At 39.2% G+C, this 15,238-nt stretch overlaps 1 protein-coding gene across 1 annotated transcript; it reads left to right on the top strand.

Moving 5' to 3' along the window:
* The first annotated feature begins 2,508 nt into the window (after positions 1-2,508).
* On the top strand, positions 2,509-12,963 carry LOC144525480 (aminoacyl tRNA synthase complex-interacting multifunctional protein 1-like). The gene is made up of 4 exons (XM_078262352.1): positions 2,509-2,930; positions 5,712-5,920; positions 10,179-10,347; positions 11,732-12,963. Exons 1-4 carry the CDS (start codon positions 2,558-2,560, stop codon positions 11,896-11,898), a joined length of 918 nt encoding a protein of 305 aa, XP_078118478.1. The 5' UTR covers positions 2,509-2,557; the 3' UTR covers positions 11,899-12,963.
* The last annotated feature ends 2,275 nt before the right edge of the window (positions 12,964-15,238 follow it).

Here is a 15,238-nt window from a genome sequence, read left to right as displayed (position 1 = left end):
GAGACAATAATGACGAGCACAATACATAATATAACCCAGAAACACCCAACAACATCGATATCTGTTGCTCTCCTTGTCTTTCTTTCCAGGCTTTGAATTCACGGGTCTTTCTTCTGTCATCTAGTCTCCTTCTCACATTGACACACAAACATAACAAACACTCTGTCTCCATCTGATCGTTAAATAAACATAAAGCAAAGCACATCCGTTTTTTAATGCCAGATCACTCGATTCTGGCTGTACTGCCTAAAACAGAGCGAGTTTGTCTAAAGTTAAACCTTCTGTCTCCAGATCAACTTAAAGATAATGTAACTAAGCTAAAGGTCGTCATCTCTCAGTTTTGTTGTTTTCAGTGTTTCAATAACAAAGCTCTTATAGGAATAAATAGAATGTTAAGGAATTTTAAGACACAAAAGACCTTGGTGTACTCCATGTAATGGCATTCAATGTACTTATGAAGTAACACAAGATTGTTGTCCCTAATTGTATCTGCAACATTACATAACACTTTATTTTATATGTCCGTAATTTCTTAATAATTTCCAACAAGTTTCCTGGAAAGAACTTTGAGATTTGGTGCTAATTTAAGATAATTTAAACAAAACATTTATACAAATATTCATATATTATTGGAAACTTTATTCACCATATTTATTATTTCTTAATTTGATTTAATTATTAGCTGAATTGTATGCTTGCATGTTGACTAGGGGTGTCACAATTTCAATTCCAAATCTTAAATCGTTTAAAATGAACTTTCAATTTTTATTATTGAAATCAAAAGGAGGATTGGTGATTAAAATTAATTATTTAAATTTGACCACCACCAGTGGGGTACATTCCAAAAACGGTATGACACTTGATACCTTTGATTGGAATTAATTAATTGAAATGAATGTACCAACTGAACACTGCCTCTATTTTACATATACTATCTTCTTTCAAGGAAAGTATTCAAAAATTATTCAGAAATTATAGACCTGTAAAATAGAGTGTGACCAAACACATGTTTTCTTCTGTTTGTGTAAACTTTCCTATAGTGCACTTTAACCCTCCAGTGAATGAGGAGCGGCTATACTGAACGATTTGAAAAGCCTTTTTTTACGTACAGCTTTTGACAAAGAGGGCTACAGTATTGAACATGGCACTTGACTCAGTTGTTGCTTCTTATATCATATTGTGACCTTTTATCTGTAACCACTGCGTGTATGTGGGGTGTGTGTGGGGGGAGTATCAATATATTGTACACTATACCCAGCAGAGATTACAGCATTGCTATTTTGTAATATAAAATAATTGTAAGTATGATTAGCGGTGTCTCTGTCCTTTTCTTGTACCATGATGAACACTATCAGAGCTTGTGATATATGTGACTGATTGGGAAGTCAAGGGAAGCAGACTAAAGAAATCTATTATAGTCTGGAAAAAGGAAAAAAAAATGCTGTTTGACAACCTGCTGCATATAAACTGAGCCACCAAATACTACTCTAAGTTTCTATATTTTCAGAAGTCATCTGTGACAAAATGTCAATAGAGTAAGGTCTCCCTATGACGCCTCGCTCAGGTCTTATTTTCGATGTCAGGACTGGGTTTATTTGAAGGTTCCCATGGGCATGAAGGTTTTTTTTAAGAGGAAGGAATGTTAGGTATTGCCTGAATGTAAGGACAAACTCCAATAAACATACAGGTTTATGTGTATGTAAAATAATGTGTCAGTTATGTTAATGCTAAACTATTATAAGATACTGTCTCATAATTATGAGGTAATAAGTCTAAATTATGTGATAAAAAGCACTTAATAATGGGAAAAATTGTGGTAAGTAAGTAAGTAAGTAATGAAATCACACACACTCACTACAGTATGTAAGAAGTTGTTGCTATAGTTTTCTTGAATATAAGAAAAATGTATTAAGGGGAGAGGATGTGTTAATTAGGTTTTATTATTGGGTAATGCATTTTCTATTAAACAGCACTCAAGTGAGATGTCCTATGCTATATCGCTGTACTGTACTATATATTATGTTACAAAATAGTACTACATTTCAGGTTTTAAATGTTATACTATATTATGTTCAAAGTTCTACATTTGTCATATTTCCAGATGTTGGCAATTATATTCTTTGTTCTCAGGCTACCTCCAACAATGCTCGTACAATATGTATAAAAAAGAAAATCATGCAAGTAAAAATGAAAATCTACAGTAAGAAATGAAATAGTACAGAAGTCAAAATCTAGCAATAACATATACAATATATATGACTTCTGCTCTCCAAGCTGTTTCTAATCACACCACTGTCACTCCTTGTCTTGTCATTTCGATATAAATTGTTCTTTCTATTTTTTATTTATATTCTTATTTTTTATTTTTTACTTTTCTCTTTTTAACCTGTACTTATTTATGTCCTTATCTTATCCAATTGTGATCGATGTAATGCGTTTTTTTATCCTGTGGAGGGCAATAATAAGTCGAGCACCATTTATAGTACCTAAAACATTAGAAGAAGAAAAATGAGGAGGTGACAAATCCAAGCAAGAGTCGCCAGACATTTGCGGCAGAATGGGTCGCAGTGAGGAGCTCAGTGACTTCCAGCGGGGGACCGTCGTTGGGTGTCACTTATGCAAGAAGTCGAACCGTGAGATTTCCGCTCTGTTAAACCTGCCGCGGTCCACCGTTAGCAATGTCATTTTGAAGTGGAAACGTGGTGGGATAACGACGGCTCTGCCGCGGAGCGGCCGACCGCACAAGCTCAAAGAGGAGGACCGTCAAGTGCTGGAGAAAGTCGCGCTGGAAAACTGTTCGCCCTCGGTGGAAGCTCTTACTGCGGAGTTTCAGACCGCCTCCGGGGCCAACGTGAGCCCCAGGACTGTCCGCCGGGAGCTGCATGAGATGGGCTTCCGTGGCCGAGTGTCAGCCTACAACAAGCCTAAAGGTGAGTTCAGGAAAGGAAACGTTCAACAATCACAGGATACAAGTGTTATCTATGTGTTTGTGTCCACATGCGTTTGGCAACATTACACGCGATTGTATTGGACATTCATATTGACACCCCTGCTCTCATCCTGCAGTTGCTCTTATAAAAGGCTTTCTACAGGATTTTGAGACCTGGCTGCAGACATTTGCTCTTTATTCAGCCACAAGAAAAAAATCTAAATATGTTAGGGACCTATATCTTTGTAAATGTCATTCTAATGCTATACTTTGCCTATGTAAAGCACTTTGAGTTGTGTTTTGAAATGTGCTATGTAAATAAAGCCACCCACTTACTGGCCCAAAAGTTCTGTTAGTTTGTCGTAATAAGGTTAAACACAACTTTATTTAAAGGTTGGTTTTTCAGTAAAATGCCAAACATTTGCTGGTTCTACCTTCTCAAATGTGAGAATGTTTGTCTTATATGATGATAAACAGAATATCTTTGGGTTTTGGGCTTGGATCTACAAAACAAGCAGTCTGAATATGGACTCTGAGAAGATCTATGTAAAAATATATTGTCACAGGGCCTCTCTACAAGGCAATATAATTTAGTCTTTGTTAATATTGTACTTAAGTGGTGCTAATCTCTTAACTAATGTCTAGTTATTAAATTACCAAAACCCCCTGATATGCAGTGAACTTGGGACTTTTGGTTTCCCACTCGGTCTATTCGGTAATCAAGACCTGTTTGTCATTTGTAAAAATTCATAGCTTGTGTTGTGCCAAAGTCTGCTTCCCTGTTGATTTGTGATTTGCGTTTCCTCACCTTAACCTGGACCAAGTCTGAGCCCTAACCCCAAACCAATCATCTCTTTAGTAGGGGTGTGAATCTCCATCGGTGTCACGATTCAATTTGATTACGATTATCCTGTCAACGATACGATGCGATATCACCTGTTTTATACGGTCTATGGATATCATGATGCATCACGATGCGCCACCTCCTCAAATGTATTATATATTGCCATACATGGTTTTCATCAACAAATTCAAGCAGTCAGAAATATATGATCTCCCATTTTATTGCATCTGCTCTTGAAAAAGGCACTTCCTGAATGTAGCGGAGTCTGAACACAGCAGACAAAAGGCAAAAACAAAAAAAGCAGAAAACAAAAAATGAACAAGTTCCATCAGTAGGCAATAATCGATTATGGTCTGTCGCTGCATCGATGCAGAATTGTCCACATCTGCATCGCAATGCAGTGATTAATTTCAACACCCCTACTCTTTAACACCTATAGGTCCTAAACCCAGCCACAGAGGGCAATGCATGGGAAACACTATCCCAAGGAGGAAAAGACTTCTGCTAAGCTTTTTCTGCACAGAACCATCTCATTGTGGATGTGTGTGTGCTTCATGTCCCAAAGACTGCAAAATGTTTTGATTAGAAATGTATAAGAGGTTTTGATGAGCAACGTGCGCACATTTCTCAAATTCCAGCATAAATACTGAGCTTCATTAGTTGGAGCACCACCAGCAAATTGTCTGTAGTTGAATCGATACAATGTGCTGTAGTGGGAGAAAAGAGGGAATCTAGAAAAAAAGACATTACACAACATTTCTTTCACTCCTTAGTTTCCACTATACACTACCGGTCAAAAGTTTGGGGTCACTTAGAAATTTCCATTCCACTCCATTACAGACAGAACACCAGCTGAGATCAGTTGCATTGTTTTTTTAATCAGGGCAGCAGTTTTCAGATTACATTATGTGCTTAAATAATGGAAAAAGGGTTCTCGACTGTTGTAGAAAGAAGTGGATGATCTTTAATGCAATATCTACATTGTCCATTATCAGCAACCATTCATCCAATGTTCCAAAGGCACATTCTGTTTACTAATCTGATATCATTTTAAGAGGCTAACTGTAAAAAACGTTGGAGAACCCTTTTGCAATTATGTAAGCACATAATGTAATCTGAAAACTGCTGCCCTGGTTAAAAAAACAATGCAACTGATCTCAGCTGGTGTTCTGTCTATAATGGAGTGGAATGGAAATTTCTAAGTGACCCAAACTTTTGACCGGTAGTGTATGTCCTTCAGAAAACTTGGTCTCACTCCAAAAACTATGGGCATTTAGATGCTGCCTATGCTCTCCTTAAAGGCTTTCCACAGGATTTTCTCTTATCCAGCCACATAAGCATTAATAAAGTCAGGCACTCATTTTGGGCGATAAGGTCTGGCTCACAGTCTGCATTCCAGTTCATCCCAAATGTGTTAGCCAAAGGTCGGGGCTCCGTGCAGTTCAGTCAAGTTCTTCCACAACAAACTGAGAAAAACATTTCTTTGTGGAATTGGCTTTGTGTATGGGGGGATTGTTATGTTGAAAAAAGGAAAGGGTCTTTTCCAAACTGTTGACACAAATTTGCAAGCACATTAAAATCTGCAGCATACTATAAAGTTGTTGTCAAGTATTGTTTCCACTATGAACGTCTAATATGAGTTACCAGTTGGCAGAACTATTTTAAGTGTTTTTAACCAAAACATTTCGTATCATACACATTTAGTTAAAGAGCATACAGCTCTCACAGATGTCTCTCTTCATTCAAACTTTCCTTAATACTTGATAAATATCTACTGTCTGACTTTCACACATTAGCACATTATCATATCAGATTTCCCCTCACATAGAGCACATTAGGTGTGAAGTAATATCCATTGATAGAAGATTTTAGGGCTACATCCATTGTCAGTTTGTGTGCATGGTTATTATAACCAAACTCCTCTTTCTTTGATGCCAGGAGGGGAGAAAGCAGAGAAGAAGCGGGCAGCTCCAAGCCAAGATGAAGCCAAGGTGGACGTGTCTCGTCTGGACCTGCGTGTTGGACGTATAATCACAACTCTGCAGCCTCCAGAGACCGACGGTCTGTATGTGGAGCAGGTTGATGTTGGAGAGGCTTCTCCTAGGATGGTGGTCAGCGAGCTAGCTAAACACATACCTTCGGACCGGGTATAGAATTGCTCTCATACAATAATTTGTGTTTTAAGGAATTCCTTGAATGACTTGTGATTTTTAGATGCAACCCAAAACCCAAAGTTATTACATTTTACAATCATATAAAACAGAAAAAGGAGAAAATACTCATTTTTAAGAAGCTGGTGAAACGCAACAATAAATGGATAATAATTTTGCAGTTGAATGTCAACTAATTGATTAATCATTTCAGCTCTTATAATTACCAGACGTTGGATCACAGCACTTTGTAAATTGTTGAATTTGTTCACTTACTAGAATTTCCCATACATACACAAGACCATTAATGAGGTCAGGCACTGATTTGGGATGATAGAGGGTTTTCACCGACGTCACGTTCTGGGTGGTAACCTGGATGCGCGGCCATATTGGAGGCACTCGGTGTAAACAACTGAATGGAGTAATGGAGTACTGTGCACTTTGGATACTTTAATACTTTATGTCTAAACAACAGAAAAGCTCATCAAAACGCATCCAAGATGCAAAGGCATGGAAGGACTTTGACCACAAAAAAGGCGCGATATTTTGAGAAATTACAGTTTACTGGCGGTGCAGATCCCTACAAGTTGGCTCCCTCTTCTTGGATCCATGGCGACCCGGTGATTCTTCCTTCAGTTGCATATCCCGATATAGTCAACTACATGGTTTTCTCGCCGAGCCCATACACAGCGGAAGACCTTAAATCCTACAAAAGTTTGGAGGCTTATAACCAGATGGTGTTTGGATGGGTGAGGGAGACGCAGTACCAAGTCATTAACAACCGTTGTGTTGTGAAGGCCAAAGTAAGTAATGCAATAACGTCTTTAATCAACCTAACCTTAACTGTATGATATCATTGCGATACTCAAGGTGTAGCCAAGTGACTCAATAGTTTTTTTTCATTTCAAAGACCGAACAAGACAGAGTTTTCCCTCGTAGATCCTGGTTGAGCTTTGCCAACCACAAGCGCCTCCTTTCCTCTGATAACTTCTGACATTCCTCTCCCTGGTTTTTAATAACTTTTGGAAGTCGATAATATTCCAAATGTTTTTCTCGGTCTGACCTATTGGTACAACCTAAAACACTGCAATAATTAACCATTTTCCTTAACGCTGTTCGGGATCTACTTCAGTGCCTGTGCTTTGTTGTGATGCGGAGTACCTCCAACATGGCGACTTCGGGTCTGATGACGCGCCGTGAAAACCCTCTATAAGGTCTGGCTCGCAGTCTGCCTTCCACAGTGCATCCCAAAGGGGTACGATGGGCTCTGTGCAGGCAGGCTCTACAGGCAATTGTAATTTTGAAACGGGAAAGAGCCTTCCCTAAATTGTTGCCTCACACTATTGTCAGACATATCATTGTGGTGTAGCAGTAATATTTCCCTGTATTGCCTACCCCCAGACCTCAAAAAACAGCCCCAAACCAAAAGTATGTGGATGCATACTTTAAATCATTTAAATCAAAATGTTTGCCTTCTAAGGTCATGTATCTAAAACACTGTCTGCCTTTGCCAAAAACTGTATGAAAAATATCTGTAAGAGGCAACCTTTCCATGCACAAAGAGACAAAATGTTAAATTAGCTTCTCAAACTGTTGATGGTGCTCCAGTAATGGTAATTATAGCACAGCTAATAGCAAGTGTTTTCTGACCGAACTTGAACGACAAGCACCCTTCTCTTGATGCTCTTGATGACTGCCTTTTGACTGGTTTATTAGTCCACATACTTTTGTGTACTTTTGGTCTGGTGCTGTTTTACATGGTGTGTTGTTTTTACAGCACACAATGGCATTTATCATGGTACAGTATACTGTAACATTCATTTCCTGTCTAAATGTTAGACAATAGTGTGTTTCCAACTGTGCAGCCGAAGTCTGGGGAAGGCCCCTTCCTGTTTCAACATAGCAAGGTCTCTAAAAAAAATACATCATGGCTGACTTGCGCAGAGCTCTGATTTACAGAACCAGTAAATTATTTGACTTGTGAAAGGTCTTATTTACAGTATATTCTCAATTTCCTTCAAGCAAACAAGGGTGAAATAATTGAGAAAAATGCATTTTTGATTGAAATACTTTTTGACTGTCTATTAAACTTGGAAAGATATTAGGCAAAACCAACAAAATACAGTTTCAAAGCAATTAGCCTATATACTTTCCCTACCACCAAAACCTTTTTGAAATGATTTTTCATGAGGGATTATTCTAGATTCATATAGTAAATACTGAAAGGATGCAGCTAAACGAATGGAAATAGTTTTGGTGTAGTGGCTTTCCAATAAGTCCCTGATAGGCCTGTCACGATAACAAATTTTGCTGGACGATAAATTGTCCCAGAAATTATTGCGATAAACGATAATATTGTTATTCTGAGACCATTTTCATCTAATATAATGATAATGGCATAATAATGCAGATACACCTTTTCAAAGATGAATAAACTTTTATTTCTAAGAAATATTTAACACTGGAACTGGAAGACATTTTAAATATCCACAATAAATGAACAAAACAACCAAAAACGATAAATAAAATGTACTCTAACAAAAAATCACTTGAATAAAAACCAAACACAATCAAAAACAATAAATAAAATGGAAATTATTCCGGCCGCGATAATTTGCATTTAAAAATGATCAAGCTCATTTTTATTTAGCATGCGATTTAATTGATTCATTGGATATTGCGACAGGCCTAGTCACTGAGGTGCTGCAATGCCGGCGAACTTAACTGACGCGTGCCGTAGGCATCGGGTAATGCACAAACCAATAACAATGTCCAGATGTTTACCTTTGCTGTTTACCGCTTCTTTTATTGCTAACAGATATTTATAAAGTCTCTTGCATCTAAGTAGAACATCATTAATTACACAGGTAGCTTAACCAAATGAGTCACTGTTACACTACCTGCAGATGACAAACAACAAACAACTTCGAGCTAGCAAGCTGCACGCTAAAAAAGGCAAGTTTTAGAGAAAATTTGGATCGTGCAACAAGGCAGGCCTGCTTGGTTCTTTCGGGGAATTATTGTAAAGATTTACAAGGAAGATGTTCGTAGCATTTACTATCTAACTGGGATGTATTGGGACTGATATGAGAGGATTGCTGTGGACGAAAAACACAGATTAGGTTTAACCATGTATCCAGCTAATTTAAATGGCTCACGTCACTGTATTGTGTGAACAGTTATCTTCATTTAATATTGTATGTGGGGTTTTCTTTTGCGGCGTGCAAATGTTCCACCAAAACAAGTTCCTTCGCGAGACTATTTTGCAGATACGTCGCTGCACAATCAAACAATGTTTGGTTTAAAGAAATGGAAACAACCCAGAGCGTTTTGTATGTGTGGTGTAGCCAGAGCTTACTCTACAGCAGGGATCTTCAACTTTTTTCAGGCCAATGACCCCTTAGCTGCAGAGACAGAGTAGGGACCCCCTACTAAATATTTTATACAATGGAGTTGCATATTAAACTGGGCCAGATGGATGAAAGTGAATGGATATTATTATATCATTTATATATAGTGTTTTAATGTTAAATATACATTTTTGAAGGGACAGTGAATCCTTAAGGTTAATTGTATGGCTACCTTACCTATAGTAAGCTTATCTTCAATGTGTAAACACATCTGCCAATGTATCTTTGCTATTCATATGTTGAATTCATATTAATGTATATTTTTAGACATAAAATATCAAACATCATTTGGCAGCCCCGCTGCACTAACTCGGCGGACCCACTAGGCGTCACGGACCCCCTGTTGAAGACCTCTGCTCTACAGCGCTGTGGAGATAGGTCTGACAATGCGAGACTACATTATAGGCAACTGCCATCCAGTGTACAAAATGGTGTATTGCACTAAAATAAACACAAAGGCAAACAAATGGATAAATGGCTCTTAAAATTGGTATTATTATTTTCTAAGACGTGGCATACATCATTTCATAAAATACAGAATTTCTCATCTTCTCAGGTTTTGGCAAAAGCTACCTCTGCTCTTTTTAAATTTTGGTTAGCCACAGAGGTCTCTAGGCTCAAAAGTCTGACGTTTTCCTGTTTGCTTCCTTTAATTTAAGAACGACACACACACACACACACACACACACACATAATCCCTTTGGACACAGTTATGTAGAATTGGCATAATTGTATGAATATAATTTGGAGTTGTGTATTGTAAATTGATATAACATGTTTTTGTTTTATATTGTCAAGGCCATATGGGCTGTAAATACGTATTTAATCTTCTATCCCTCATGCAGATAGAGAACCGCATGGCAGTCCTGTTGTGTAACCTGAAGCCAGCCAAGACGAGAGGAGTGGTGTCCCAGGCTATGGTTATGTGTGCTAGCTCACCAGACAAGGTTGAAATCCTTGAACCACCAAGTGGAGCAGCACCAGGGGACAGAGTTACTTTCCAGGGCTTCCCAGGTACTATTACAGATTAGTCATTAACATAAAACTTAAAGGTGCAATATGTAATACTGACAGCTAGCGTTTAAAATAGTTACTGCAGTCCAAATTCAAAATACTGGAGAGAGTCATCTCCCTCCTCCCCAGACTCGAAGTTCACGGAGGTTGCCAGGTTGAGAACGCAGCATCCAACAATGTTGCTAGACGCTAGTCTCGCATAGCCAGATATTACTCCACAGCACAGCAGCTAACGTTAGATGCTGGCTATGTTGACAGTCATAAAAGCCTGTGACGTGGAGCTCTGTACCCCACTGACGACCACCCTATCTCGGCTTACAATTACAGCAACGGCCGCTGAAACACCACTACCTCGCCGTCCATTCTACCCAAATGACAGACACACTTTCTCTACTTAAAATTACGGCAACAATCGCTAAACACACTGCAAACTCACGGCCCTCTCTACCCGACTGACAGACACACTTTCTTGGCTTAAAATTACTCCCCGTTGGTCGGCTACGGCCGCTGAACAGGCTATACTGTTGTTTTGCCTAAGTTAAATTACATTGCGTTTCCATTATGAGGTAGTCAAACGCTTGCCTGGTTCTCCGGTAACGTTAGCAGTTGATACCGTTCGTTTGTTTGCTGCTTCCATGGCTGTACTGCGGCTGTAGCGCGCTGGGTTTGCGTTTTTACAGGGATATCTGGCAACTCGGCTGGCTGTCAAAAGAAGTAGTTGATACCGACACACAGGCCAAAAGAAAAACAGACATTCCGTCATGGAACGCAAATTTCAAAAGAGAAAATGCTGGCTTTAGCATTGTTGTCAGAAAATAGTAGTATTGTAATGTAGTATTTCAACTTAGCATGTTTCCTTAATATCTGATGATATATTGTGATCAATTTTGGATTTAATACAGTAAATATATTACTTATCGCACCTTTAAATGTAACAACCATTTCCAACCAAACAGACACTAGGACATTATGGTAATATAGCTACATTTTCACAAAATGTCTGTCTTTAGGAAATAGAAGATGTTTTTTTTGTTGAAACCTCTCCATGGCGATATTTTACAGAGCAGTGGGAAGTTTGGAAAATGCTCTTTCCTGTTTCAACATGTCCACAAAGTGAGGGCCATTAAGAATGGCATTCTTTAACTGAATCAACTCAATCATCTATTGTGGTTGAATGGGAGCAAATCCTTGCAGCTAGTTTCCAAATTCTTGTGGAAAGTCTTCCCAGGAGATTGGAGGCCGCATATTACTGTCCATGGTTTTGCTGTTTTGAGTCGTTTTATGCAAGCACGTGTACAGTGTCCATCAAATCCTGCGTTTGTGATGAATGAGTAGAGAACAAAGTAGGTTATTCTAATGTATCAAACGGACTTCTTGATTGCAGGTGAACCGGACAAAGTGCTGGACCCCAAAAAGAAGGTGTGGGAGCAGATTCAGCCAGACCTACGCACAGACAGCCAGTGTGTTGCAACCTACAAGGGAGCTGCCTTTGAAGTTGCCGGCAAGGGAGTGTGCAAAGCCCAAACCATGAGCGACAGTGAAATCAAATAAACTAACAGGACTGCTCGAAATGGCTCATTGCAAATCCCTGCAGCCAGAATGTTGAGATGAGCCTTTCAAGAAGAATGGAGGCTGTTGTAGCAGCATATGAATGCCCTCGGTTTTGGAATGACATTTCCAACAATCAACGTGGTTGTTATGTTTGAGGGTTCACATACTTTTGTCCTGTAAGAGTGAAGAGTATGTTGCCCTCTGTTGGATGGACATGGACATTACTGTTAGGATTTTATTATGAAAATCTGAAGTTCTGTATTTAGTCAAAGGAGGGCACTTGCCCGTGATGATGTACAGTATATGTATGGTGAGATAGACGTAAAACATACAGCACACAGTCATAACCAGCAAGGTGAAAAGAAAATGGAAGTTTTACAAATAATCCCTTTTGGTTGGGGAATATTTCATAAAATATCAAATGTTTTGCCATGAACCTACAGTTGTCATTTCCAGTGAACAGTGGATGAAACTCAATAGTACAGAAATCCCTTTGACAAAGGGGAAACTGAACAGTTTTACTTTCGTATGACCGCATGAAAATGAGTTGGAAATGAGTAAGGGAATTCCTTAAAAAATAGTTAAATTCAATGTTCTTAAGAAACTGCATAAGGTCAGTTCTTTGAGCTCCTTCAGTTTAAGTCTGATGCTGACAAATTATGGAAATGAGTGTGTTGTGCATCAGCATAAATAGCCTGTGGGAAGTTTTATTTGAATGCATCTTACATATTGCAATATTTAGTCTGAAATCTAGATCATTGTGTTTATCTGTAGTTTTACCAGGAATCGTATGAAACTAAAAACTAACCGTTCTGAATCATGGATTGAATATAAATGCAGATGTTTGTTACTTACAATTTCTTCAACAAAGATGTTTTTTTTAATCCATCCTGCTACTGCAGATTGTTACTCTGTTCTTTAGATATTGTAACAGCTTAGTTAAAACTTAGATTGTATATGTCCTGCTTCATGTTACATGTTTGTGTCTCAGCTTCCATTCATGATAAGCCTATTTATCATTTCAAGGGCAAAAAAATAAACCAACATGTCTTGGTTCTAAAACAAGCTATCTTTATTTTTGTTTTTCCCTTTAGTCCAAACTCAAACACGCAAAGTTCTTCTTCCCTTATTTTAAAGGAAGAACCGAAAAATGGCACGTAAATAATGGGGATGTGATTCAGGAACTAAGAAGTGGAACAAATTGTCCCAGGCACGTCGTTGCTGGTAGTTATTTGACAGAACAGGGACACTGAGAAGGAATGGTATCAACCTTTGCATATACAAAATGTTATTTTTTTACCATTTCATAAGCTAGAGAAGGTAGCTATAAAACTTACTTCCCAGATGCCTGAAGAAACCCCATCTTAATGTCTCAAAAAAGGAGGATGGATCAGTCTTGATGGGTAAATTCTTAATGGTATTTATCCTGTAAATCAGAGAGTAACATTGATGTAAAAGAAGGATGGGAGTGGCCGGGTTGGCTCAGTGGTAGAGCAGGCGCCCATATACTTAGAGATTTATGCCTCAACGCAGAGGTCCAGGGTTCAAATCCGACCTGTGACGATTTTCTGCATGTTTCCCCCTCTCTCTCCCTGTCTCACCTAGCTGTCCTGTCAAAGGTGGAAAAGCCCCAAAAAAATATTGAAAAAAAAAAAAAGGTGGGAGGTGCTTGTAACAAAATTATCAGTACAATTTATTAGCAAAACAAACAGAAATGCGCAACGCTGCTCCACAGCAGCGGACGACAACAACAAAGGTTGCCACAGTCTCAGGCAGAGGCCGACACATGCTCAGCACTGTCTGCTGCCAGCCAGCACAACAAAGACATTGAGAGTTGTGGAAGCAGGGGCGATTCTAGGATCAAACCTTTATGGGGGCTCAGCGCCTAATGAGAATGTCACACGGAGACAGTGCCTTGCAAAAGTGTTAACCCCCCCCATCTGTTGGAGGAGCTATCGGCCTTCATTTTCGCTGACCTGACATGCTCAGTCGGAGACAGGGCAGTCGGGACTCACCCGGAAATGGCAAGTGGGATGAGCGTGACTAAGCCTCTCAAAATCTGACGAAAATCTTTTAAACTGACCATTGTCGATCTGAAATGAAGACAGATTCAGCAACTGCATGGCCTATTTATCACTTAAAATGTTTTCAGAAACACGTTTCGGTGAACTATTTTAGTACAATATGAGATCGTAATCTGAATGAGTCGCCAGTAATGGCCGTTTGAAAAATCCAAAATCCAGAAGCAGCATGTGACGCGTTCGTCCGATCAGCTGCCAGTTTTCATTTTTTGGGCGACAATACAGATTAGCGCCACCTGCTGTTATGGAGACGTATTACATCTCGTCGCTTTGGTGTGTTCCAGGTTCCAAGGCACTTTTTTGACCAACTCGGGGAGACTGATCAGTCCAACTGCCTTTTCTGCCAACGGTCGGCTGTCTCTGGTTGGTGTGTAACTGCCTTAACAGAGAAGTTTGCAAACTCTCACTTGAAGCACCAAAATTGATTTAAAAAAAAAGTTTTTTATTATAATTTTTAGGGGGGCTGAGATGAAATTTGAGATGAAAAATTGGGCTTGAGCCCCCCTAAAAAGGGTCTAAAATCACCCATGAGTGGAAGGCCAAAGTGGTGGGGTTTCCTCTCCTTTATCCAGGGAGCTGAACACAGGTGTGCTCACTCAACAATCACCAACCTGGGAAAGAGAGGGAGGAGGCACACACACACACACACACACACACACAGACCAAACAAATAGACAATTCCTATGTAACAATCCTACTGATCATTATGTATTCCCTTAGGCACTTTAGCTTTGTATGTTGTTGTAAGGTAACTAAAGTTGTTTTTGTAAGAAAGTAGGCCAGAAAGACAGACCAAGGTGTTTTTCATCTCATGCTTCAGTGTGTGGTGACTAATGCTACAGGCTGACATTAATACATCCACTTTAATATTAAAAGATCATGGAGTGTTGATATTAATGTCAGCCCCCACCCACCCCGATTACAGTCTCCTCTTACAGTCGTAGTGGAGGTAATGAAAAAGTTTACCACACTGATTTCTGTCTGCATCTGCAACGACAAACTGGTGTGGAGGAGTCAGCCCTGCAAGTGTGCTGCAGCCTGTTGACTCTGAGTGGTTAACCAAGGGGAAAGTTCATAAACACCCACCTGAACCCACGTTTTAGTTGAGCTCAGTCAACCCATGAATAAAGTGCTGCTCCTCCTGCATCCTGTTTTTGAAAAGCCACAAAGTGCAGCAAACCCAACAAAACACTCTCTTTACAGCTGTGTCATGAATGTGTTTGTGTGGTATTTATTTGTCATGTATATGTTTACTTGCT

This window comes from Sander vitreus, chromosome 2 (assembly GCF_031162955.1).
Source record: "Sander vitreus isolate 19-12246 chromosome 2, sanVit1, whole genome shotgun sequence".
NCBI classification, from domain to species: Eukaryota; Metazoa; Chordata; class Actinopteri; order Perciformes; family Percidae; genus Sander; species Sander vitreus.
The sequence above is the reverse complement of the archived record's forward strand: the minus strand, read 5'-3'. Positions and strand labels throughout refer to the sequence as shown.